The sequence below is a fragment of the Salvia miltiorrhiza genome, chromosome 6 (genome assembly GCF_028751815.1).
Source record: "Salvia miltiorrhiza cultivar Shanhuang (shh) chromosome 6, IMPLAD_Smil_shh, whole genome shotgun sequence".
NCBI classification, from domain to species: domain Eukaryota; kingdom Viridiplantae; phylum Streptophyta; class Magnoliopsida; order Lamiales; family Lamiaceae; genus Salvia; species Salvia miltiorrhiza.
This window is the reverse complement of record NC_080392.1, coordinates 40,479,470-40,506,336: the sequence shown is the minus strand read 5'-3', so window position 1 is coordinate 40,506,336 and position 26,867 is coordinate 40,479,470. Positions and strand designations below refer to the sequence as shown.

The window sequence follows — 26,867 nt, the reverse complement described above, 5'->3', positions numbered from 1 at the left end:
GCTGGTTGTTTCTGAGCCTCTCTCGTCTCCTGTTCATCAATCAGCTTCTTCAACTGTTCTTGCAGAGCTCGAATTTGGATTTGCTCAGGAGTAGCCATCGTATCTTTCTCAACTTGATTCTGCTGCTTCTTAAGATTGCGCAAAGTCTTGTTGATTTCAGGGTTCAACTCAAAAAGAGGATTTCCGTGAGATCTAGTGTTTATACGCAACCTACAGAAACACAATCAGAACAGAAAAATAAAAACAAATAAAACCTGTAGTACTATAAAGTCCTATCGAAAATATTAAAGCAACTTCTTAACAGTCCCCGGCAACGGCGCCAAAAAGTTATAGTAATTTGATATCACTATAACAAAATTACTTGTAGTAAAACCTGTAGTAATTTTATTATAGTAATTTTATTATAGTAATTTGATTCCCACAATATAGTAATTTTATTATAGTAATTTGATTCCCACAATACGCAAATTACTTGTGTGCCACTGTTACATACTATATAATTAAAAACATATTTAAAATAAACTTAGAAATATTAATCATTATTCAACGAAAAATTTAGAAACTTACTCTGCATCAGCCAATGTTATGTCACACTTCTTAGCTTTGCCATGCTTCATTTCAACACAATCTATGGTAATATTTTCAGTTTTTACCTCCCCAAGAATATCTACAAAAAATGTAATTTAAATACACAATCAAAACTAATATTAGGAAATTATAGAATAAAATATTTTTTTACTATAATATGTTATACTTACCCAATACCAATTCCGAATCATGTGAATGAATATTTCGAAAATGGATGAAATCAAATCCATTTTCAGTAATATTCAGGCGTTCAGTTGATTCAGAAACAATGGTTCTAAGGCTAAAACTGATTTTCCACTCATGATTAATTTTTGCATGCTGAAAGTTATGATTGTTTTGCACTACTTGGAAGTTTTTAATAACTGTTATTTGTCCCTCTTTAAGCAACTCATGAAACTTGTTCTTGTACCCTATTGAGACGGATGCTTGGATTTTGTTGCCCTACATAATAAAAATATGTTATTAGATAGCATAAATTGAAAATTAATAATTTTACAAAACTATTTATTAAATAAAACTGTGATAAGACTTACCCATTCATCAATCACGATCATTTCAAGTGCTTCCTTGCCCAATTTATCTTTTTGAACCCATAAGCGCAAAATTCTGACAATCACATATTTATTTCGTATTTTTTCCTTGATGGCATTCAAAGGAATAGCTTCATTATTCGGCGACATTAATTTCCTATATTTAGAGTAAGTAAATAAATTATTCAAATATTATGCTATTATGCCAGAGCAGAGCTCATCCCGCTCTGCCAGAGCAGAGCTACCCGCCTTGCCAGAGCAGAGTTGCCCGCAATGCGAGGGCAGAGCTACCCGCCTTGCCAGAGCAGAGCTGCCCGCCCTGCCAGAGCATAGCTCAACCCGCTCTGCCAGAGCATAGCTCAACCCGCTTTGCCAGAGCAGAGCTGCCCGCACTGCCAGAGCAGAGCTACCCGCCCTGCCAAAGCATAGCTCAACCCGCACTGCTAGAGCAGAGCTCAACCCACACTGCCAGAGCTGCCCGCCCTGCCAGAGCAGAGCTCAACCCGCCTTGCCAGAGCAGAGCTGCCCGCCCTAGCAAAACTAATCCATTTCACACCCACAAATAAGGCAAGCATATACAATGAAAAATAACATACGGGTTGTGTTGAAAACTCGACTTCACGATCAGAAACTTGCTGAGTCACCTCCTCGCGGCCTGAATTTTCCCTCTGTTGTTGAACTTGCTTCTGAGAAAAATGCAAGTAAAGAACAACGCTGATTCATAAAAATAATCATAATACGCAGCTCCTTCTTCCCAAAACCAATTCGATTCAATGAATACCATTACGTAGACTAATAAATAGATAATCTATATTAGTAAGAACAATAGATTTTGCTGCCGCCAGAAATCAACAAAATATACTTGTTTTCATTAAAATCAGATTCACACAATTCTACGCGCTTTATAAATACATCAACGAATTTCGACGGGCTAAATAAATACCTCTACATAGAAAGAGAGCAGAAACTCCAACTTACCAACTGGTAGAGGAGTGGAGAAAGAAAGGAGAACAGGAGAAAGAAAGCAAAATTGATGAGAATAGTTCACGTTAAAGATATAAAAATAATTATAGACCTTTTTATAGATGAAATATAAGATTGTCAATTTGACAAAGAATTCTACCTTTGATAGGATTTATCTAAGAATTTGAGATTTATCTAAGAATTTGAGTCTATCTATAATTTGTTAATAATTGTGATGTTGATCACAATTATTAAGAGAAAGAGTGCAGCGGGATTTTTTTGTTGCTAGATTGAGATTTGTGGTATGCTTTGGGTGTGGTTTGGGGTTCGGCAGGAGACTCAGCCTCATGCAGCCATGATTGGGATACATTTTGTTGCTAGATTGAGATTTGTGGTATGCTTTGGGTGTGGTTTGGGGTGCAGCAGGAGACTTGGCCTCATGCAGCCATGATTGGATGATAGGTTCAAAATTAGATATATAGAAATTTGTTGATTAAAGAAATTAGATATATATGATTGTGATATAATTAATGCATAAGAAATTAGATATATATAGAAATTTGTTGATGACAGGTTCGAAATTAGATATATAGAAATTTGTTGATTAAAAATTTAGAAAAAATAAGAATGAATGAGAATTGAGGAAAATTAGAATAGAGTGATTCTATTACACCATGTAAAATAGAGCTTATTTTACTTTTATATATATATATAGATAACATGAGCAAAATCTATAATAAATGTAATGGCAAAAAATAAAATTAGCAGAAATCAAACTTTATCCATGTGCTTTCCTCATTAAGGTTTCCACCAAAAACAAGAAAATGACAACAGTATTGTATCTATAAAATAAATAGTGGTTAATGACATTATAGATTCTCCCAATCTGCTACATGAAATATAACATGATCTCCCATTTCCATACTAAATAGTAACCTTCTAATTTAATACATGAAAACTGTCACAAATTTTCAAAAGACTAGTAGCAGAAGTAGAAGAGCAAATATATATATCTACACACAAACAGCCATAAAAAGAAGCTATTGCTATGACAAATTTCAAGCATCGAGAAAATGCCAAAGCTTACAATATATGCAGATGAACTATATATTAGACTGATACATACATATTCAGCACAAGTGGGATATGATCTTGAAAAGTAATTCATGATGGATTTCAAACAATTTGCAAGAATCTACTATCAAACCTTCATCTTGCCCTTGATTCAAAGGGGACTAGTCGGCTCTTGCTTCGCAAACAACAGAGGAAATTCATCATACTGTTCTGAGAAACCATGCTCCTCCGCCATGCTCTTCAACCCCTCATAAACTTGGAACATAGACAACCTGTCCTTGGGCTGAGAAACGACACAGTTACACGCGATCTTCAAGAACCGAACTATCTCCTCATCATGGCCCTTCCCACATAACTGCTTATCTATAGCATCTTTAATCCGTCCAGAACTAGCAAGCTGCTTCACCCAGTCGACTACATTGCCCTTAGACGCGTCCTCAAGGGTACCATCATCAAGAGGCTTCCTTCCAGTCGCCAATTCCAGAAGCACGACTCCAAAACTGTATGCGTCCCCTTTAAGGGAAGCAACCATTGTTCTTGAATACTCCGGAGCAACATATCCTATCTCCCCTAAATCACCATACACAAAGCTACTCTCATTAGACTCAGCCGAATTCAAGAGCCTTGCCAACCCAAAGTCCATTAACCGAGCATCAAAATCCTCGTCAAGCATAACCACATTCGAGCTGATATTCTGGTGCAGGATCGGAGGGTGGCAGCCATGGTGAAGCCAAGCAAGCCCTCTTGCAGCTCCCAACGCGATCCTAAACCTAGTCGTCCAATCCAACTCGCCTGCATTGCCACTCAGCATCGATCCAAGAGTCCCATTCGACAAATGCTTGTAAACCAAGAGCTTCTCATCCTCCACCACACAAAACCCCAAAAGGGGCACCAAATTTGGATGCCTCAACTGCCCCAACCTATTCATCTCCATCCTAAACTGCCTCTCCCCCATCTTACACTCAATCAGCCGCTTGATTGCAAGAGCTGAACCATCGGGCAACACGGCCTTATAGGTCGTGCCCGTCCTACTCGAAACTATAACACTCTCCCTGCTAAAATTGTTGGTTGCAGCCAACAAATCCACCAACTTAACCTTGACAAGAGGCTTCTGAAACAATGTAACCTGTGTAAGCTTATGAGCCCTCAAAACCTCAGCCCAATCGTCATCTCTCCTACCAACCCCATACCCTCTCTTACTCCTCTTACTTGATCTCACAAAATACCACCACAGCCCAAATCCCAGCACCAACGACGCCGCCGCGCCGAAAACCCCCGCCGCGATGATAATCGCCAAATTCCTCTTGCTCAATCCGCCGCATTTCCCCAACGGCCCGCCGCAGAGCCCCTTATTTCCGGCATAATTAAGCTCAAATTTATAGTTGAACGACGGCACAGGTCCAGTTAAATCATTATTCGCAACAGAGAACTTCTGCAATCGCCCCAAACTAGACAATTGGTAAGGAATAGCACCATACAGCTTGTTATCATCTAAGATCAAATTGTTCAAATACGAGCATTTAGCGAGATCACTCGGTATCTCACCGGTCAAACTATTCCGCGACAAATCGAGAGTAGTCAAATACGGCAGCCAAGTGCAGATTTCCGCAGGGATCGAACCGGTTAGCGAATTACCGGCGAGAATCAGGGTTTGAAGGTTGTGGCAGAGTCGAAAAGCATCCGGAATATTTCCGGCGAGATTGAAATCGGGGAGGTCCAAACTTATCACCCTGTTCTCCTGGTCGTTCCAACACCTCACGCCGATAAAATTGCAGACCGCGCCGGCGGTAGTGTTGGAGAAATTCCACGACAGCCTGGCGTCGGGGTCAGTCAACGAGCTGTGGAGTTCGCGCAGGCAGTTGAAGTCATCTTCGGCGGAGGAGAGAGAGGCCAGCAGCAGCGAGAGCGAGAGGAGAGAGAGGAGCTGCGATCCAATATTCATGTCTGTGATTGTGAGAGAGAAAGGGGCGGGGGCTAATGGGGAGGCATAGTTTCTCTCTCTAGAAAGCTAGTGTGTGTGTGTGTTTGTGTGTGTCGTTTCTTCTGGGTTTGCTGGGACGAATAATAGCGGCAGTGCGGTCTGATAATTACAGTATGTTGAATTTTCACCGGAAAATATTCGTGTTTGACTGGGATGCCATCAAGTCAACCTAAGCAAATTTACAGCTGTTATTCGAAAATAATACTCTATATATTAAAGTTTTTATTTTGTGCGATACTGCAATTTACGAAGCGACAAAAATCCTACGAAAAAAAATCATATTGTACGTTGAAATTATTGGTAGTACCTTTAAAAAAAAATACTATTATTAACATGTGTGGAAAGATCAATAATAATAGACCTACTTTTATTTCCTTATCATTTTTTTGCTTTTATGGTTTGACCATCTTCGCATTGACGTAGCATATTCAACGTTCAAACTTATCGCTCGTTTTTACCTTAAAAAAATAGTAAGAGTTTTCTCTCAATTATGAAATGACAGTTTTGTCCATTTTCCATATATGTTTCAATCTTGATTGAGTGTTGTTAACCCTATATGAAACAACTCATGGTATAAGTTGGGATGGCCTGAATGACGGATTTGATGAGAGTCTCTTTGCCTCCGGCTGAGAATTGTTTGTTATTCCACTTGCTCAGTTTTTTGCACGCCCGCTCCCTTAAGTAATCGAATTGAATCCGCTTTTGTCGAACCACAAAAGTCGGGAGTCCCAAGTAAACTGCGAATCCTTGAAATTTAGGTTGAACAATGGCGGAGCAGGGCAAGGGCGACGGAGAATGGCGGACGGTGACAAGGAGAAGGGCGAACCCGCAGAGGTCAGACAAGAACTCGGTGAGATGGACAAAGCCACGAAACGGTATCACCTTCTTCTTCAACAATTTTCCGGAAGGAATTTGGCAAGAAACGTTGGAGAAAAGCTTCAATAAAATCGGTAAAGTTACAGATATCTTCTTCCCTAGGAAGAGAGACATTAAGGGCAAGCCTTTCGGGTTTGTTAGGTTCGAGGAGGGCTCCGACAAAACAAGGATCCTGGGAGATTTGAATAATACCTGGTTCGGTAGTTACAAACTTAGAGCCTACTTTCCTAGGTTCGAAAGATCTACCCCGGAGGTTGTCTCTGAGGATGAGAAAGTTTCGGCAACTGTGGTCATAAATGGTTGTAAAGACAGGCCGGCACCAAAAAGGACCGCCCAAAATTGTCTTTCAAAGAAGAGAGAAAGCGGGAAGACTTTCAGGGAGGCGCTTGGTGGAACAGGTAAATCCACCGATCCTCCGGCGGATGAGGTCATTGGCTTCCAACCGACAGATGAAGAGACTGCATGGCTTACACACTCTTTTACTGGATTCGTGAAAACGGAATACACCTGGGAGGAGTTTGGCGAAGAAATCAATAGTGAACGTGCAACTCTTCTAAAGATCTCTTCCCTTGGGGGAAATCTGGTCTTAATTCAAAGCACGGACAATAGGCCGGTGAAAGATCTTTTGACGGAGCTCAACGAATGGACAACCTTCTGGTTCGACTGGGTGAGACCTTGGTCTTACATCGATGTTAACACTCAAAGATCGGTTTGGACCAAGTGGTTTGGTGTGCCGTTGCAAGCTTGGAATTCTAGGTTTTTCGAGATTCTGGGGGCAAAAATTGGGATGGTGCTGAAGATTCATGACCTTACAAAATCCAAGGACCGATTGGATTTCGCGATGATTCAGATTTCAACTGGTTTGGCACCGATCAACAAAACCTTTGTGTGTAAAATTGACGGAGCCCAGTTTAAGATCAGGGTGGAGGAAGTGTTTGAACAGATTCCGGCGGAAAACTCACAATCTCAGGAAAGTTGCTCGACGTCAGAAGAGGAAGTTTTGTCCGATGATGAGGAGGTTTTGGCAGAATCGGTGCTCCCGGCAGAGGCTCAGATCGGAAGGTTTCCGGCAATATCCAACAACAGCGGTGAATTCGGCTCAAAACCGGTCCAAACCAATACCTCTTCGTTTTCCGCTCTGGCGGCTGCCGACTTTTCGCTTCCCAATAAGGATAGCATGCACGCTACCAACTTTCAATTATTAAGGTGTCAGCCCCAAGGTAACGACCCTCAAGTTCGGCTGCTCTAGAGGGTCCCATCTCAGATTCGATTGGGAAGAATTGCTGAGGTGGACGAAAGTCAAAATGATCAGGGATCTCCCATCCCTATTGGGCCCTCTAGTTTAAATTCTGAAATGGTGGGTCGGCCCGGCTTCAGGCCCAACGATAGATGCAGCAGCAGGGGGCCCGAAGACTTCGCTGGACTGGAGCAGTCACAGGAGAATCTTGACGTCAGAAGCACCGATTCAGATGGGCCTTCTTTTCCTGGGATTGCTGGAACAAGTTGTAACCGAACCGAGCCCCCTTTTCTTTCGGTTGAGGTCATTGAAAGCCCAGAGGCCCAGTTCGTGGGTAAAAAGTTGCAAAGGATCCAACATCAGAGGAGGAAAAGAACAGGGGGAGAGCTCTCGCTAAAAATGGGTTCCAATCGTTTCCTCCAGAAAACTCAGAGAAAGAATAAGAAATTACCTTCCAAGATACAAGGTAGGAACAAGGAGAGAGTTTCGACACTCGAGACCCAATCCTCAGAAAAAGAGAGCAACAGTGACGGCAGACCAGGAATGAATGGGTCGGCGGAAAAAGAGGAAGGGGATCGAGCTCTTTTCAATCAAAGCATTCTCGATGAAGGATCAAAAATCTGGGAGTTTGGGAAGGTTATTGGTTTGAGCAGTAATCTTGGTGACCTTGAGATGGCCAAGCAACTGTCGGAAAAAAGCGGTGAGAAGAGGGCAGAGGAGAATGGGAAAATTGTTGATTAATGAAGATGCTTTCGTTCAATGTTCGGGGCCTGGGCAGTAAGATTAAGAAAAGGGAAGTGAGGGAGCAGATTCAGAAACTGGAAATTGATGTTTGTTTTATCCAAGAAACAAAGGCGGAGAATTTGAGCGCTCTAGACCTTAAACTCACTTGGGGTTCAGAGGATTTCGGATTCGCAACCAGTAAAGCGGAAGGAAGATCTGGGGGCATCTTAACCATGTGGAATGCTGCAAAATTCTCCTGTACAAGTCAGTGGGATATCAAAGGAGCGCTTATTGTTAACGGTTTTTGGATCCCAGGTAACTCGTTTTGTTGTTTGGTTAATATTTATGCTCCTCAAAATTTGAGTGACAAGGAAATTCTTTGGGATATTATTGGCCGTGTTGTGGAGCAAAATGTGGATACATGTGTATGCTGTGCGGGGGATTTTAATTCGATCAGAATTCCTTCTGAAAGAGTTGGAAGGGGAACGTACTCTGATCCTAGAGATTCTCTAGCTTTCGATAAATTTGTGAGAGACAGTGAATTGGTGGATATTAAATTGCAAGATAGAAGATTCACGTGGTATCAACCACAAGGACAATGCAAGTCGAAATTGGATAGGTTTCTGGTAAATGAGAAGTGGCTTTCTTGTTGGGCACACACAAAGGCAAGGGGATTACAGAGGTCGGTTTCAGATCACTGCCCGATTCTCTTAGACACCAAGTACGTGGATTGGGGCCCGAAACCCTTCCGTTTCATCAATGCCTGGACAAGCAATCCCAGTTTTGAAGCTCTGGTCAAAGAATCTTGGCAAAGAAGTGGGATCACAGGGAGAGGTTGTTTTATTTTCAAAGAAAAACTGAAACGTCTGAAGAAGGATCTCAAGACTTGGAACAAATCGGTGTTCGGAATGGTGAACGACAACATTTCAAAAACGAAAGAAGAAATCTACAAATGGGATGTTATTGATGATGTTTTGGGGCTCGAGGAGGAAGAGGCAGCTAAGAGGAGCGAAGAGGAGGCGAATCTGCTTCTCCATCTTAAAAATAGAGATAGCATTCTCGTGCAAAAATCTAGGAACCGATGGCTGAAAGAAGGCGATGTGAACAGCAGATTTTTTCATCAGTCGATTAAAGGTCGGAGAATCAAAAATGAGATTTCAGGTCTCCACGCTGCAGGTGGGTGGGTCGAGGAACCTCAAGAAGTTAAAAGAATGATCAAAGCCCATTTCCAATCACAATTCAGTAGCGGGCAACGTCCTAACCTTTGTCTGCCGGTGGACTTCATTCATAGGAAGATCTCAGACGCTACTAGGGAGTGGCTCGACACACCGTTTTCTGAAGAGGAAATCAAGTCGGCGGTTTGGAATTGTGAGAGTTCTAAGAGCCCCGGGCCCGACGGATTTAATTTCCATTTTTTGAAGAATTGCTGGGAAATTATAAAAGGTGATCTCTTCAAAGTTTTGCAGGAGTTCCACGCAAACGGCAGGCTGGTCAGAGGGTGCAACCCTTCTTTTGTTGTCCTCATCCCAAAGAAAGAAGCAGCGTCTGAGTTGAAAGATTTTCGACCTATTTCCTTGATTAACTGCCTCTACAAGGTGATTGCTAAAGTCTTGGCTGCTAGAATGAAACAAGTGATGAATGATATTATCTCCGAATGTCAAAGTGCTTTTGTTGAAGGTAGATATATTTTGGATGGCGTCGTGGTTCTGAATGAACTGATTGAGGAAGCTAAGAAGAAGAAGAAAGGTCTCATCCTCTTCAAAGTGGACTTCGCTAAAGCTTATGACACGGTTGATTGGGAATTCCTTGACCAAATGCTGGAGAGAATGAACTTCAGTGTCAAATGGAGAGGATGGATATCTGGTTGCCTTCGATCGGCGACCACAAACGTCCTTGTAAATGGTAGCCCGTCGGGTGAATTCCAGTTGGAGAGGGGATTAAGGCAAGGAGATCCGTTATCCCCATTTCTTTTTCTCATTGCAGCGGAAGGAATGAACCTCCTCACCAAAAGGGCCGTGGAAAAGGGTTTGTTGGAACCTTTCAAAGTTGGGGGAGGAGATTGCTGTGTTTCTCACTTGCAATATGCTGACGACACAATGTTTGCAGTGTCGGACAAGAGAGAAAACGTTTGGGCGCTCAAGAGTATTCTCATACTCTTTGAAGTGTTGTCGGGACTTACTGTTAATTTCGACAAAAGCAGACTCTCGACTGTCAACATTGATGTAGGATCAAAGAGAGAAATGGCTGCTCTTCTCAAGTGCTTAGTGGGTGACTTCCCAATCACTTACCTGGGCATTAAGCTTGGGGTTAATCTTTCCCGGGCGATGGATTGGAAGTATATGGTTGGCAAAGTGAAGAAGAAGATCAGCAGCTGGAAGAACAAGAAGATTTCTTTCGCCGGTAGATTAACCCTGCTGAAATCAGTTTTATTTTCAATCCCTATCTACCAACTTTCCTTTTCCAAGATTCCGAAATGCATACTTGCTGAAATTCGCGCTTCTTTGTGTAAGTTTCTTTGGGGTGGTGGCTTGGAGGAGAGGAAAATTCACTGGGTCAAGTGGGAGGAGATGTGTGTGGATTACAGTTGTGGGGGTCTCGGCCTCAAAAATCTTGAATGGTTCAATGCGGCACTTTTAGCCAAATGGCTTTGGCGGTTTCTGGTGGAAAAAGAGACGTTGTGGACTCGGGTCATTAGGTCGCGCCACGGTAACCTCAATTGGGATGACGGGGGCTTTCGGGTGGAGGGGAATGGGAGGTTGAAAACAGGCTGGTGGAAAAACATCTTGAAACTGAGCTGGGGAGAGGAAGGAAAGTGGCTTAGGGGGAATTTGGAAATTCAGTTGGGGGAGGGGGATTCGGTCTTATTTTGGCATCATTTTTGGGCCGGTAATGAGAGGCTCTCGGACCTCTTCCCTAGACTTTTCCGTCTCAATGATAACCAGGGAGGTTCTATCAAAAGCATGGGAGAGTGGATGGGGGGAGAATGGAGGTGGAAGCTCAGCTGGAATAGAGTTTTGAGGGACAGGGAGCAGGAACAGGTGCACCGGTTATCTGACCTTCTCAGCAACTTTTGTCTTTCAGCTGGGAAAGTGGATGTTTGGAAGTGGAAAGCTACTTCGGACTTCATTTTCTCAGTCAAGTCGGCCTACAAGGCCATCTGTTTGATGGCGAATCCCATAAGCACTAGAAGGATGGAGAAGGAGATGTCGACTATCTGGAAAGCCCCAGCCCCCCTTAAGGCTGTTACCACAGCATGGAAGTTATTCAAAGGAAGACTTCCTACATGTGATAATCTTCTGAAACGACGGGTTCCAATTCAAAACTCCGAGGCATTGTGTGTGTGGTGTAAGTTAAAGGAAGAAACGATCGAACACACTTTCTTCGCTTGTCAAAACTCAGATGACATCTGGAAAAAGATCATCCTTTGGCTTGGTCAGCAGTCGATGTTGCACCGTAAGGTGAAAGATCACTACAATGCCTTCACAAATCTGGGGAAAAAGAAGGATCAGCGCTTCCTGCGTGGAGTTTGGATTTGCACGACTTGGGTTTTGTGGAAAGAGAGAAATGAATGCAAATTCAATCAAGGTAAGTGGAATGGAGAAAAGCTGTTTGCAGAGATTAAATCGAGACTTTGGGGATGGAAGATGACGTACAAGATGTCGAGTTCTACCTCGGATTTTAGGAACTGGTTCTTGGTTGCTTTCTCGTAGGTTTTGTGCTGGTTTTGGGTGCCTCTTGAGCTTGAGTTGATTCTCTTGGTTCTCTTGTTCTCTTGCTTGTATCTTGGTACTTCTGGTACCAATTCGATATTATATACACCTTTTTTCTGATCAAAAAAAAAAACTGCGAATCCTTGAGTCTCACGGAAGCCCAAAATGCTCCCTGCCGTATCCATATCCGCTGGAGAGGTGCATGGGCTAAAGGTGATAGCTGATTTCTCAAGGTTAAGCAGCTGTCCGGATGCCGTAGAGTAAAGCTCCAGCGCCTCCTTAATAGCAGCGACTCCCTCGGCTTTAACCTTGAAAAACAGAAGACTGTCATCTGCGAAGAAGAGGTGCGACACAACCGGGCTGGATTTCGCGACCCGAAGGCCGTCAAAGAGCCTCTGAGACTCGTAGCTGTTGAGAATGGAGGAAAGACCCTGGGCGCAAATGACAAATAAGAATGGTGACAGAGGGCAGCCTTGTCGAATGAAAATTATGACAAATTTACTACTCAAGCAATTTGAATCTTTTTGACACCGTAAGCTTCTTATTTTTCTAGTTTATAAATATTTCACTTGGATTTTGAGTGTTGTTAACCCTATATGCTTGTAATTTCGGGGATTCTTCGAAGTTCATTTCGCATCTTGAATGTCCGAAATTCATGCCACATTTATAATTTATCGCCATTTTCTTACGCCATTTGTCGGAAAGTATACGATTTCTTTATTCTATATAATTTTTTAATAAATCATATTTTTATAATAAAATAAGCTATGTTTTCTTAAACACGACCCTTGATCATATATTATGAAAAAACAACTAGTGTGTAACCCGTCGAATTTTGATGGGTATCATTTGATGTTATAATTTATATAAAAAAAATGTAAAAATTATTTCTTAATATATTTATAAATTATGGAGATTATTCACTAAAAAATTGTTAATATGATATAGGTCTACATTACACATCAAACTAAAATGAAAAAATAAATTAAAGAGGACTTTCATCCTTAACATGACTTAGCAAAATGTATATTCAGAAACATTATTTGCCACCCACTACTATTTGCCACCCATACCTGTGACCCGCGGATACCCGCCACCGACTACCCGTCGGATACCCGCCGAGACTTGAGAGGTAGGGGCGCTGCTGCTTCTCGACGTCGACATCCTGCTATCAAAACCACCCCACAAATGCAATAAAGCACCCAACAAATAAATCACCATGAAACTGCAGCAAATTTTAGAGAAAATTTCAACTTCTTGTACACTACTATTTGCCACCCACACCCGCGATCCACGGATACCCGCTACTCGTCGGATACCCTCCACCCACTACCCGTCGGATACCCGCCGAGACTTGAAAATAACGATAAATATTAGTTGAATAATATAATAATTCTATGAAGCTTGAGGACGAATACGTAAGCAAAACACTACTAATTCATAATAAAGTTAACCAAATAATAGGAGTAGCAAATAAAACATAGTCTTAATAGTTAATACTTAATAAAACACACTAAAATATTAGCTCTCTTCATTCATCATCCTCATTCTCAAGCTGACTCTAGTACACACACAAATTACAAAGGTTACACATATGGAGTTGTGGGGCTAGGGGTCGGACGGAGCTCCCTTATCACCCAAATGAACTCTGTTATTGGTGGTAAGTTATCTTATTACTTAGTCCAGAACAATGCCAAGCCCAACAAAATGCATTTTGGCAGTAGAGCTGCAGTAACTGGTGCTGCAGTGGTCTCCATTGCTATGAACATTTTCGAGAATTCTTATGCTCTCAGCTTAAAAGGAATAAGTGTTGGGCATAAGAGGCTGGCGGCAGCCACTCTCTCCAATTCCCCCAACATCTTAGGTTTCTTCAATCAAAAAATGATCGTCGCCACCGGATTCAAAGCCACACATCTTCCTACCAAGCTCTAAGACTCCTCAGAAGTAGCAATGAGGAAACAAATGAAAATGGATATTATTGCTGATCTGGAGAGGTTTTGTTGTCTTGCTTTTGAGCTTGATAAAAAAGGTAGCAATTCATGGTAAATTGGCACAAATCAATTTCTTGGTGGCCTTCGATATGTACAAATACCATCATCAGAACCATTAACATCCATCTTTCAAAAATCCAACAATTAAATCGAAAATCAGCCCCATTAGTTACCCACTGCCAAATTGAAATAAATCCAACAATAAAAATATTCAATCATAAAATTAATTAACAAAAATAATTAATCATAATTCACCTATAATATAAGTTGTTGGAAGCTTAATGGAATATCCTAATTCTTGTTTTGATGATACCAAAATCAATAGGTTTCTATTGTAATAGACTAGAACTGCTCGAACTTAAGTGTTAGAGTTCTTTTCTAGTTTAGTTGTTGTTCTGAAGAACGAAGGACTAAAGTTGCTGACTGAAGCATCAGTCGAAGAATCAGTCTTAAACTGATTACTTAATGCGTGCCACGTGGAATCAGCGGACTGATACTAAAGTCAAGTATCAGTTAAACATTCTTCCTCACACTGAACCTCCAACATTCAAAGGAAGCCACGCATTCCAGAAGTACAGCCGCATTAAATGCAGAGATCTCAGGATCGTCCTTTCTCTGCAGAGGTCATTCCTATTTGGTGATTACTTTTCAGAGATGTTGCATCTCCTGCTCTTCAACATAGTCGTTCTCACCAAACAAGGAACCTCGAAGATTGAAGCCTCAGCCCAAGTTCAAATTACTCTCTAACGGAAGAAATCTTGAAGACCTTCTCCGCCAACGGATCTATTCAAGACGTCTCCTATAAATAACGCTCGAGGATCACTTCAATCTTCACCGATTCAACAACATAAGCTGAAACTCTGCCAAAATTGTTTCTCAGCCAAAGCCCAGCCTCTCCAAAGTTTGAATCGAAGAAGAGAATCCCAAAACCAAAAATCAGTCACTGCTGATTACATAAATTCTCTTAGACCTTAGGCAAACTTTGTTTATCCAAAACCTAGGTCAAACTAACTCCAAAGAACTTGTTATTTGAAGTTTAGTTGGCAAGTTTTCAAACCTCCTTTCGACCGACAGAATCGAGTGTTTGAGTTGCAAAGGAGTTCAGGAAGGTACTCTATCTCATGGAGATCCTAGTGCACAGTGCGTGCTAGGAGTGAGAAATCCAACAAGGTGTGTTGGTACTGAAGATTGGATCTTCAGTTGTTTCGATTGTGTGCACCCGCAAGCATACGTTCAGGTTTGCTGTGCACCCGTAAGCACGAGCATCGATTTGCAGTGCACCCGTAAGCACTTGCAGAGTGAAGTTGTTGGTCTGATCAACCGACCGTGGATGTAGGAAGTGTTTTCCGAACCACGTAAAAATCTCTGTGTTATTTACAGCTTTCGGTATTTACTTTATTACTTGTGCTCTTCCTTTCATCAACTAAAAACTAATTAATAGCAAAGAGAAACTTAAGACTAACAACGTGCTCAACCCAAAAGGCTATTGCGAAACAAAAGTTTTCCGTTACGTGTGTTATCAGTCTGACTGATCTATCTTCTAATAGTCAGTGAGATTTATAACATCTCTGTTTATCAAACTTGACAGAAGCCTTACGTGCATAGTTAAGTTCTTGTGACTTAACTGATAACTCCTTACTGAAGAGTCTTTCAGTATCAGTCGCCAACCCTGTTTTGGTCAAAACTCTTTTCAGTAAACAGGTGTCTGAGTTTGTGTTTGAAGTTTCGTTTTGATCTCTGTGTTGAGATTTCAAAAATAGCCTATAAGTGTATTCCCCCCTCCATACACCTATTCGAGACCCTCTGAACCTAACATAAGCAAAATACTAACAACACATACAAAGAAATCAAGTGCGCCAATATATTAATCTTACACATTCAGCTAATTAGTTATAAAGTAAAACAAACATTACATCCCACTGAACTTTCAAACCGATCCGTAAACACATCCGATTACTTGAGCATCTATTTAGCAAAATAAATCAACAATCAACCGAGATCTGACTTCGTCAAACAAAATAAAACCAAATAAAAATAAAATAATTACAAAAAAACCCCAAAAGTTCACAGTAATCCTCTAATTACTAATCTCCAAATGATAAATACGCATCAATCGAAATCGGTGTGACCATGGAAGAAAAAATTAGAAACCACAAATCACCGTTGATTGGCTGTAAAACTCTTATCATTTGAACTAATGAATTTATAGCTAAAACCTAGATTATTAAGTTTCCATTGTTAATTTGTATCTAAAATTGGCTGATTATTGATTGATTGGTAAATCATATAATCGTATTGCATAATGATTCTTTCCTAAATTTGTTCTTTCTAAAATTCACACTAATTCCTCCTAAAAAAAATTCACACTAATCATTCCATATTCATTATAATCGAATATAATCTTTCCTAATAGAAAATACTTACCATGGGTGATCAAGAACTGTTTCGGAGCCAAGTAATGTCCGGCGGGACAGTCATTGATGGCGGTGGTGCTAGACGCAAGGCAACCATTGTTACTCACTACGCATCAAAGATCATCTAAACCTGACAGTAATATGGAACTTCATTGAGTTATGATAATTACTCAGAACATATTAATAACTTCAAACCTATCCACACTCCAAAATTTATGTTAGAAACAAAAAAATTGCATCGCCGCTTCAAACACGAGTTATACTAATGCTTAGAGAAGCCACCAGATTGAACTTGTACAGAAAAAGATAGATTAATTAACACAATAACCTAATAGGCCTCATCAACACAATCGTCATTCAGACATTTCGTCAAACAGCTAGAGAGCAAGGAGAAACAACATAAAAGGGGCTGACCCATTAACACCTATCTTTCGAAAATCCAACAATTAAATAGAAACCCATTGCCATTGAAATAAATCCAACAATTAGAATCCTACCTGGCTGTATCGTCCCCTGCTCCAGGCGCGCAACTGGCGGACTTCTCTGGTCGCGACGGCGCAGGGCGGCGCTACGGTGAGCGGGGCGACGCGACGACGGCTGAAGGCGGTGCAACGGGGTCTGGTCGCGCCTCAGAGGAGAGAAGAAGAGGGGCGCAAGTGTGTGCAAATTGTGGAGGCGCGCTAGATTATGGTTTCAGGTTTGAAGGTGGTACGGCGAAGCAGATCGCGACGGTGGGAGGGGCGGGGCGCGGTGGGGCAGATTGCGGCGACGGGGGAGGGGAAATCGGATGTGAGAGATTGGAGAAGGGGAATTGGTTTTAGGTTTTGAGAAGTGTGGTAGAGAAATGTTAGATTTTGTGTTTTTAAAAATAAAATAAGTGATGTGGATGCATATTGCCACGTCAGCTATATAGAATTAAGCTAGAATCTCTAGAATTGCAGGGATTTCAAATACTGAATTATTAGACATGCCACATAGGACCTTGAAATAAGGGGAGCACAAGAATCACAAATTGTATTATATATTGATTATTATTGTTTCAACATCAATGTAGGTAAGTAACCATGTGACAGATAATGATTAAACAAAAAAATAATTTTAATGACTATCGAATTTAGAGAAGAAATTAATTAATGTGAATAGGATCAAACCGATTTTCTGGTTAACCAGAATCGAATAAGGGCGATCTCACTAATCGCTAATCGAATCGATTACGATTCGATTAACCGATTCAGTTAATCGGTTAACCGCAAATTACCGATTTATTTAAATTTGAAAAAAGAATGCATTTCCACTTCTACTCAAGGGATTCGAATTTGTGCCCCTGAGACGAAAAGGTAAAAATCTTATCCACTCCACCAACTCATCATTTATGTTTACATAGAACATAAAATTATTTTATAGAAACTTGTAATTATTTTTTATTACTTTGTTTTAATTTTAAATTTTAAAATAAAATATAATATTTTAATTATTAATTCGGTTAATCGATTTTAGTCGACTGGTTACCGGTTAAACCAATTAATCGAATTCTAGAAAATTAAATAACCGAAAACGAACCGAACCAATAAAAATCAGTTATCGATTAAACGATTAACCGAAAATTTAATTCGATTACAGTTATAACCGATTAACTGAACCCGTTTTACCACCCCTAAATGTGAATGACAGGGGCGAAAGATGCATCTTCATGACTTCATTCACGACTTCCTTGAATTGGACAATGCATTCAACGAAATCACCACAATCGCGTTCTTCACATTTTCTTAAATATAAATAAAATCTAAATATATTATATAGTAAACGCTATACATCAAATTTTCTCTAACAATATTGTGTATTGGTAAAATAAAATTGGGTTAATATAACTTTTTAGCATGATTTGTTGAGGGTTAGGTTTTCGTAAAAATTACATATTTTTATAAGAATCAAGAATCATGCACAAATACCTAAAATATATGAATAACAAATGATCAAAAGATGAACAAATGAGAACTGAGAATGAGCAAATGAATAACAAATGAGAACTATGCACAAATACATAAAATATAGAGTAAAAATTTAAAGTGCCCACTTCCTTATCTTTTTTTTTGTAAAAATGCCCTCTCTTATTATACAAAGCATTCTATGCCCTATTCTTTAAGTACCCTTTGATTTGATAGATTTGCTTGGTTTTTTGTGAAAGTCTTACACATTTGACCGATTTGACAGCCAGCCATCGGTCATAAAAGTCAACGATTTGACAGCTATCAGTCAAGAGTACATGTGATCGGTGGGTGGCTAGATCATGTGTCCGGCCGGTATGTGTAAGACTTTCACAAAAAACCAAGCAAACCCATCAACATCAAAGGGTAAATTAAGCACTTCACATATTTAGGGCATAAAATGCTTTCTATGATAAGAGATGACATTTTTCAAAAAACACATAAGGGATAGAGCATTTTTGCCCATTAACACTAAAATACACGCATAACAAATGAACAAATGATAACTTTTCGTGAGAATTGAGAACCATGCACAAATATGTATTTAAATACATGAACAAAAGATGGTCGAATCCTATATATGTGTTATATTTAATTGTTCATGATCTGATCATCTGTTGTTCATATCTTTTATGTGTTTGTTTATAATTTTTATTTTTCACAAAAAGATGTGATTCTTGCATGATTCTTTATCTATTTGTTGATATTTTTTATTTTTTCAAAATAGCTCACACTTACCATATTTATATTTACAAAATACTGATTGAACCCACTTTTTATGTACCAGATATAGTAGTGCTGGTAGTCAAAATTGTGTGGAATTAAATTAAACAAAATTGTCTCTAATTGATGTAAAAAATTAAATATATCAACCTCGTTCTTTTTATTCGAGTACTGATTCCACGCAGATTTTCGATTACCAATATGACTATTTGATTTCAAAAAAGTGTACTATTCAGACAATCAAAAGTATTTCTAAAAAAGTCGGCAAACTTTAGTCTAAATCATGATATTATTAATTAACCTAATAAAAAAGATTAAATTTAGACGAACTAAAACGAGACATTCAATTCATGCGTTATTAGGCCGCTTATTGCAGAAGGCCCATTAATTAAAATGGGCCATACCCCAAATCCAAATTTAAAAATACCAGAAATTTCACTCACGCCGTTCGCGCCTTTCCGCCTAAATTATTCGCGCCTAACAGTTGGCATCTTCCGTAAAACGATGTCGTAATGGACAAATCGAAAAATCCCTAGCCGTAATAATCATTCACGCGAGGGGTATTATCGTCAAATAAGCAGACCAACGAATATACGCTCTTCCAGCTACCTGACGCCAAAATTCCTCTTCGCAGAAGATCGCCGATCTCGAACGATGACGGAAATGGAGGTGAGCGCGCGAGATCGACGAGCTCGTTCTCTGTTTTGAAGCTATTAGCTGTTTGATTTAGTTGTTTTGATGCAGAAAATGGAGGCTATGAAAAGAGCGTATGCAGAAATGATACTGAACACGGCCAAGGAGGCGGCATCGCGCGTAATGGTGGCGGAGCTAAGAGCGCGACGAACGGAGCAGGAGTTGGTTTCCGTAAAACAAGAGGCTGCTAACATGCTCCTTCGCTTGAAGCAAATGATTGACACAAAGGTAGTTAACGAAACGCGCGCGCGCGCACGCATACACACTAATAAGTATGATTTGTGCATTTTATTGCAATCGCATATACTAGCAGAGTAGGTTGATTTGAATTCGTAAAGCTAGAAATTCTCTTTATTGTATGATCGATATTGCTATGTGCAGAGCATATGTTTTGGTAATTGTAGTCTATAATATTCTTTTAGAAATAAGTTTGCTCGAAGTTCCTTTTCTGGATTAGTGTAAACTCCTAACGTTAGATAAATCTCGATTCGGAGATAAGACTTACTACGGAATTTTGAGTTATTGGAAATCTAGGATTTTGTCTTCATAAAAAAAAACAGAAGAAAATTTAGGATTTTGTTGGGATTTGTGATCTTTAGTGATATTGCTTGTGTTCATTATTGTGTATCACGTCAAGATCGAAAACTATGTTAAACTATGACAAAATCAATCAAATTATTGTGTATCGTGTGACTTGGACTTGCGAGGTGTTTTACACAACAAGAAATTTGTTAGGTTGTGAGGCATATTCATTTACAATCTGTTGATTTCAGAGTGACAACACATGATCGATGGCTTCTTGTAGATTGAAATGATTCTTTATAGCAATTTTGTTAACTTTTGTTTAAATATTCTGAGTTGTGATGTAGCATGAAATGAATCAGGTTGATTTTTGTTACAGACTAAAGAAGCAGAGATAACATCACTGGACCAAAAGAATAAATTCGAGGTGCTGGAATGCCAGCTAAATGAAGCAGAAGGTATCATTTTGGACCTTAGAGAGGAACTGAACCATGGACAGGAGCAACTCGACAAGTTGAAGAAGAAACAAGTGGTCCTTAAGAGACAGAATGAACAAAATGCAGACGAGTGCAGTTTAACAATGAAGGTCAGAAGTAGTGGTTATGAGCTTTTGATTTCATCCTTGAACCCTGGACCTGAATTTAGTACCATCACTAGAAATAATTTATTGTCGGATTGGAGCACACTCGACCAAGGGAGTCAAAGTTCTGCTAAACAGAATGTAAATCTGTATTCTGAAAGCAATGCTGGTTTGGATGAGATAAAGGAGTCTGATCAGTTCGAGAGTGGATGTGCACAGCGAACTTGTGCAAATGAGACAACCTTAGTGGAGGAGAACTTTTCTGATGTGGAGAAATTGATTCAAAGTGAAAATTGCACCACTGTAGAGCATGTAAATGCTTTCGAGAGCACTTCTGTATTAGACGAAAACATCCAATATGGAAACAGTGAAGCTCCTTCTATAGTCCGTAGAAGCGTTAGGAAGAGAAAACTCAAGTTCTGAGATGATGTCATTGCTGCATGTGGACTGCAGTTCAAGAAACCTCTTTTGGGATCTACAGATCCTTCATGTTTAGGAGCACGGAAAATGAAAATGAGTGTGCAACATGGCGAAGACCTGGCAGAAGGTCGGACTAAAATCGAGAGTCTTGATGCTGCAGAGGTCTCAAAAGGACTTATCAACACTGATACTGTACCAGAAAATACAGAGTTGATTGATGTGTTGGTAAAACATGATGATCTTGCTGGAACTACCGAGCTGACTAGTGCGTTAAGAATTGAATGTGATGTGGAAGATGGCGCTGCAGCTAAACCATCAACTCTAAGTTGTACTGATGGCAATAAACTGTGTAGATATACATTTAACAGGAGATGGAGAAAGAAATCCGTTATTTACCCCGAGAAAGTTCTTGATGGAGGCTCTTGAAATCCAAGCTTGTCATGACTGAATCTTATAAGAAGCTGGCAACTGATGAAAGCTCATCAGGTTAGTAATTCTTTTAGGTAATAGCATTTTGGTGATGCAATATTTTGATTTGTTTGAGATTTCTGTACCATGCTTCTAGTCTGCTCTCTATAGAGATAGTAAGATCCCATTCCCATTGATTGAAATGGAAATCTCCAATCATCTGAATCCCTTTCTTTTCAAACCACAAAAACGAGAATTCATGAAATATCTCTTGATCAAAAGAGTGGGACTCCAAATTCAGAGTTTTGATTTTAAATCGTTCGAAATTGATTAGAGTTGTCGAGCAAACCTCTTGCTGAACAGTCTTGCTCTTTATGTATAAATCATGTTTTCACACTTTAAATGAATCAAAGACTTATTCTAAACTGGTTTATATCTTGTGCAGCTTATTTGTAGTCTGGAAACAGTTTTAGTATTATTGTGTTTTGAGGAACTTCGAAGCTGCTGAGCCATGAAGGATAAAGGCAAGTAGTTTTATGTTTATGTGAGTTCATGACACTCACACAAGCTTCAAACTCAAAGATAGATGCAGCTATGGGATATCCCCATTTATGATGTGTTATATATAATTCATAGTTGTTATTTCTGTTTATTTTAGTTGTCATATCTTTCCTGACTCGGTGCTATTACCATTTCATCATATTCTTGTCCTTTTATTCATATGGTGGAAGTATATACTCTTGAGCAAATATAGTGTGCTGGCTTTGTGAAACTCACTAGTTCTATATAGGAAAATTGTCCAATAAATCACCATTTTTGACACACCAATTAGACCATTCGAGCTTCAGTGTACCGCATTTAGTGGACGGAGTGAGTACTATATACTCCTTGCGTCCTATAAGAGAGTATTACTTGGGATGACACGGGGTTTAAGAAAAAAATTGGTAGATAATGTATTAAGTGGAAATGAGTGGTTGTGGTTGAATTGATTGTAAAATTATGTGAAAATGAGTGGTTGTTAAAAAGAAAAAGTGAGGTTATGTCTCAAAATGAAAGTTGTATTTTCTTATAGACGAACGAAAAATGAAAAATATGATATTTTTTTATGGGACGGGGAGAGCATAATAGTAAGAGATGATACACAAATTTTGCTGAAAAAGATTGGAGGTGTTGAAATTGTTAGAGCATCCACAGTGGGGTGACTTTATAGCTTATTTGATCTTTTTAGTTTTAATTTTTGTATTTTTTTATTTAATTTTAATTGCACCAATTTAAATAGCACAATTATTTAAAATAAAAATTGCATTAATTTAAATTACTAAAATTTAAATTTAAAATTAATAAATTAAAAAATACAAGCCCAAACATTTTTAGTTTTTCTTTACTAATTTAAAATAGAAGCTCAAATATTTTTAGCTCAATTGTAAATTAAAACTAATTTAAAATAGAAGCCCACATATTTTTAGTCCAATTATAACTTTAAAACCCCAAACTAATATAACCTACTCCCGCGTTCCTGCGTTCCATCTTCATTCCTTCCTCTTCTTTTAATGGCGCCGCAATAGGTATGTTCAGAATCCCTTTTTTTTTTTCCTACGCGTGTACTACACGCATTGACAAAAAAACGAACGAATCTTACCCGAAAATCCGAGTAAGACTCGAGTATGTATCTTCTGTATTGGGGTGACTTGATGGGTGGGTGACTCGAGTTACTCCATCGAGTCACCCGCTGTGGGTGTTCTTACAAATCAATTGACCGAGTTATTATTGAAATATTTCAACACTTGATAAATAGTATCGAATTGTAAAATTTGGTCAAAAGTTGTAATTTGTTTGGAAGTTAAAGAAATTACTAAATAAAGAAATTTAAAGACCTTTGAATATAAGTATTAATCCTTTACCGCTTGACCAACATACGCACATATTTGCTTCACCATTGAATGAACCTTATTCAATTACTAGAAACACCAAATAATGAGGATGTCATTTGGTCAATGCACATTGCATTTATAACGAAGAAGGAATCAAGATCCTAATGATAAGACACACATCGATATTTTTTTTAGTTTTTATAAATTAATAAATAAATAAAGAAATATAAAAATTGTGCCACGATTGATTCGAATTCAGAACCTTTGATACTGAAACTTAACCACAATATCGTTAAGCTAACACACACATCACATCAATAATTGTTGAACCACATAGATAATTGTTGAATCATTTTAATATGATTTTTATGCATCGATTCTATCTCCGATTGTATCAGTGCATGTTATGTGTATATCGATGATCCGATCAAAAAAAAAATGTGTATATCGATGAGAAAATGAAGATGTTTGACTTAAAATTGACCTCATACAGTCATAAACACATACATGAAGCCATGTTATTGACATATATAAACACACATAAACACATGCATAAAGTTGTCTAAGAAAGAAAAAAGTGAAAGTAGTAAAGCTAAAAAGAAGAAAAAAATATAGTGATTAGAATTGGGTAGCAATGTGGGTTATCGGCGTGCATTCTTGTTCTCCACCAAGCCAAGAAATTTCACTTTTGTTTTTATTTTTTCAGTTTAAGTCAGCTTTTTCATTCAGCCAAAATGCATTCTTGTCTTGATTAAATATAGCAACACTCAACATTGTGTCATTGCCAAACATTTCCTGTTTTTCTCCTTCCTCACTTACTTAACAAAAGAAATTCATTTTTATTTAAAAATCATGTATTTAGTTTGACACCAACAAATGAGTAAACAAAGAATTGCAGTGTACTAACATTAAATTAGAAGAAATTGGGAGGTGGCCCCACAAGAATTATAGTACTTCAACACATTTAAATAGTCGGTGCACGCCTCCCTCAACTCTCAACTTCTCAAAAATTGTTTTGTTTCAAAGCAATCATACGGTTGTGCATTTGTGCCTGCAGCTGCAGCTGCACAACAAACTATGTCTTATTGTCCCTCTCTCTCTCCAAACTACATGATAAAAACATGAATAGTGCTGTTATTTGTGTATAATATGGTTAAATATACATAAAAAAATAAATTTATTTAAAATTTTGAATTCAAAATAATAGATGATTAGTTTACTGTTTTGTTTACATTGTAGCTATCTTTGTAATTTTTCACACTTTTTGTTTTAATTTTTCTTATCTTTTGTAATTTTTGTACATAATGTGGACAAAAAATAAAATTAACTAAATCTGTTTTTACTTTGAATAATATATTCTAAATAAATCATTTTTTTTATGTATTTAACTATTTTATGTCTGACATATTATGTCCAAGATTGATGCTATTTGGTCATAATATCGGTGGTCATATAATAGCTTAAACGCAATGTATTTTTAAATATTTTGTTCAAAATAAAAATAGAATATTGCTAGTTTTATTATTTTGTACACATTGTAAAAAAATTATTATTTTTTAAAAAATATAAAAAATAGCTACAATATGTAAAAAAATAAAACTAATTAAATTCTATTTTTATTTTAAACATAAAAAAGTTAAATACATGAATTTTATAATTTTTTGGCATATTATGAGTAGCCATAATATGACCAATAAAACGGCCTTTTCCTATGTCGAAATAGCATTATTGTAAAAAACATAGCCAAGAAACCATGAAATGATGATTGCATATGATATGATGTCTCCCTCTCTCTCTATAAAAACCCTCTGCATTCCCAACTTTCTTAGCAAAGAAAATGGTGGCGGACGACAAGGGCGAAGATCGGCTGCGGGCGGTGAGCTTCGCCGCCGGAACAGCGGCGTTCATGGCGTGCATTGAGCGTGCATTTATGGTGTCTGTTTTCATGCATTGGCGCGTGTGGGCTTTTCTTGCTTTGAATCTCTTACTCTTAGCTATTCTCTTCACTTCTAAACCCCCAAATCCATCCAACCAAATTCATCAATGCCCAATTGCTGAGCTCAAGAGGACTAAGAAGACTAGGCACCGCACCCAACTCGTCCCGACGACTAACGGCGGCGCCGAGCCCGAGAAATGCGCGGCGGTGGCGCCGCCGCCTGCGGCTGAGGGTGAGAGTGAGAGTGGAGGAAAGTTGGAGGATTATGATGAGCTTTCTGAGGAGGAATTGAAGCAGAGAGTGGAGGATTTTATTGCTATGTTTAGGCAGCATTTGGTTTGTGATGCTAAGACTGTCACGTCACGTGTATATTGATGATGTTTTGAAGCCGATTATTACCTAGCTAGTAAGGAGTTTTGTATTTTATTTATTAATTATCCCACCCATAATTTAGATTTTTTTTTTTTTTTTGGCTCATGCTTATTTTTCTTTCTGAAAAGGCCTTCAAATGTGTGTATTGGCCACAAAATGGAGTATTGTAAGATTTTTGAATGAGCTTTTATAGTTGAGTATGTACTTGTGAGCTTATCTGCCTTGTTATCGAATGATATAAGAAAAGCAAATCTAATTGTTTAACAATGGGCTAATTTCTTATTGATACGCGAACTTTCCACTCATAATTCGCAATTTAACATGATATTTGAAGCATTATTTGTTGCAAAATTAACTTCTTAATGAATGATGACCAGAACAAAAGATTGGGAGTGTTGATTTTACAACAAATTTCAAGGTGGTGACATTATTATTAGGTTTCAAATATCGTGTTGAAATTATAAAATAATTGAAAATTTATGTATTAATTGGATTGATCCTTTAATAAAGTTTGGGACATACTACATATCAACGGATTTATAAATCGGATACATACCTTGAGAAGCAACAAGTGCAGACCTTAAAACACAACATTCATCTTAATATGATATGTATGCATTGATAATTTATTAATTAAAGTTATGTACATGTGAAGAGATTGAAATTAACAGTTAATTTATAATGAAACCTTCTTCCAATGTTATGTTTGCAGAAATCATGGCTGTGGTGCAGGGCCTCGTTGTCAGTATTGAACATACTATTATGCCGATTGAGATACATACTGATTCGCTTTTGGGGGCCCGGGTTATGGCCGACCCGGAGGAAGAAGGCCGGTTGGCGGTTGCTACCGGACGACGTGCGAGAGATAATGCTTGCTTGTGGGGGGTTTTCATGCTTTTAGGTCGGCTAATAGAGCCGTTCATTGTCTTGCTCAATACTCTCAAAATTTTGTACAATCGATATGTTGGACTCATGATTTTTCGAGGTGGTTGACTGATACTGTTTTTAAGGATTACTCATAAATGAAGTTTGGATTCTGTTTTAAAAATATATATATATAATGTAACAGGCTGTATTCAATTCAGGGAAAATTTGTGGATGCCTTTTTCATGTATATATACACTTTAATTTCCTGACCTGACTTCTATATGTATCATTTCATTCCCATCTACATTTAATTCTGAGACCTGCATCCAATTTTAATGGGCCTTTCGTCCCTATCATTTCATCCCCATCTTTTTCATGTACATCAATCTTATATACTCGAAAC

General features: G+C 38.6%; 4 protein-coding genes and 1 long non-coding RNA gene across 5 annotated transcripts; 2 read left to right on the top strand and 3 right to left on the bottom strand.

Moving 5' to 3' along the window:
• Window positions 1–563: 563 nt before the first annotated feature.
• On the bottom strand, window positions 564–1,268 carry LOC130990912 (uncharacterized). The gene is made up of 3 exons (XM_057915139.1): window positions 1,122–1,268; window positions 759–1,029; window positions 564–667 (listed from the first exon to the last, which is right to left on the bottom strand). The coding sequence occupies exons 1-3, from the start codon at window positions 1,266–1,268 to the stop codon at window positions 564–566; spliced, it is 522 nt and encodes a 173-aa protein (XP_057771122.1).
• A 1,729-nt stretch (window positions 1,269–2,997) lies between these two features.
• Window positions 2,998–5,244, bottom strand: LOC130989531 (probable inactive receptor kinase At1g27190). Its single transcript, XM_057913504.1, has one exon. The coding sequence runs from the start codon at window positions 5,095–5,097 to the stop codon at window positions 3,307–3,309; it is 1,791 nt and encodes a 596-aa protein (XP_057769487.1). The 5' UTR covers window positions 5,098–5,244; the 3' UTR covers window positions 2,998–3,306.
• A 658-nt stretch (window positions 5,245–5,902) lies between these two features.
• LOC130990910 (uncharacterized) lies at window positions 5,903–7,261 on the top strand. Its single transcript, XM_057915138.1, has one exon. The coding sequence runs from the start codon at window positions 5,903–5,905 to the stop codon at window positions 7,259–7,261; it is 1,359 nt and encodes a 452-aa protein (XP_057771121.1).
• Window positions 7,262–13,676: 6,415 nt separating this feature from the next.
• On the bottom strand, window positions 13,677–16,653 carry LOC130989530 (uncharacterized). Its single transcript, XR_009090672.1, has 3 exons — window positions 16,585–16,653; window positions 16,098–16,217; window positions 13,677–13,799 (listed from the first exon to the last, which is right to left on the bottom strand). It is a non-coding gene; the product is annotated as an uncharacterized LOC130989530 (long non-coding RNA).
• A 2,666-nt stretch (window positions 16,654–19,319) lies between these two features.
• On the top strand, window positions 19,320–22,140 carry LOC130989529 (uncharacterized). Its single transcript, XM_057913503.1, has 4 exons — window positions 19,320–19,464; window positions 19,540–19,716; window positions 20,390–21,496; window positions 21,864–22,140. Exons 1-3 carry the CDS (start codon window positions 19,450–19,452, stop codon window positions 21,011–21,013), a joined length of 816 nt encoding a protein of 271 aa, XP_057769486.1. The 5' UTR covers window positions 19,320–19,449; the 3' UTR covers window positions 21,014–21,496; window positions 21,864–22,140.
• Window positions 22,141–26,867: the final 4,727 nt, after the last annotated feature.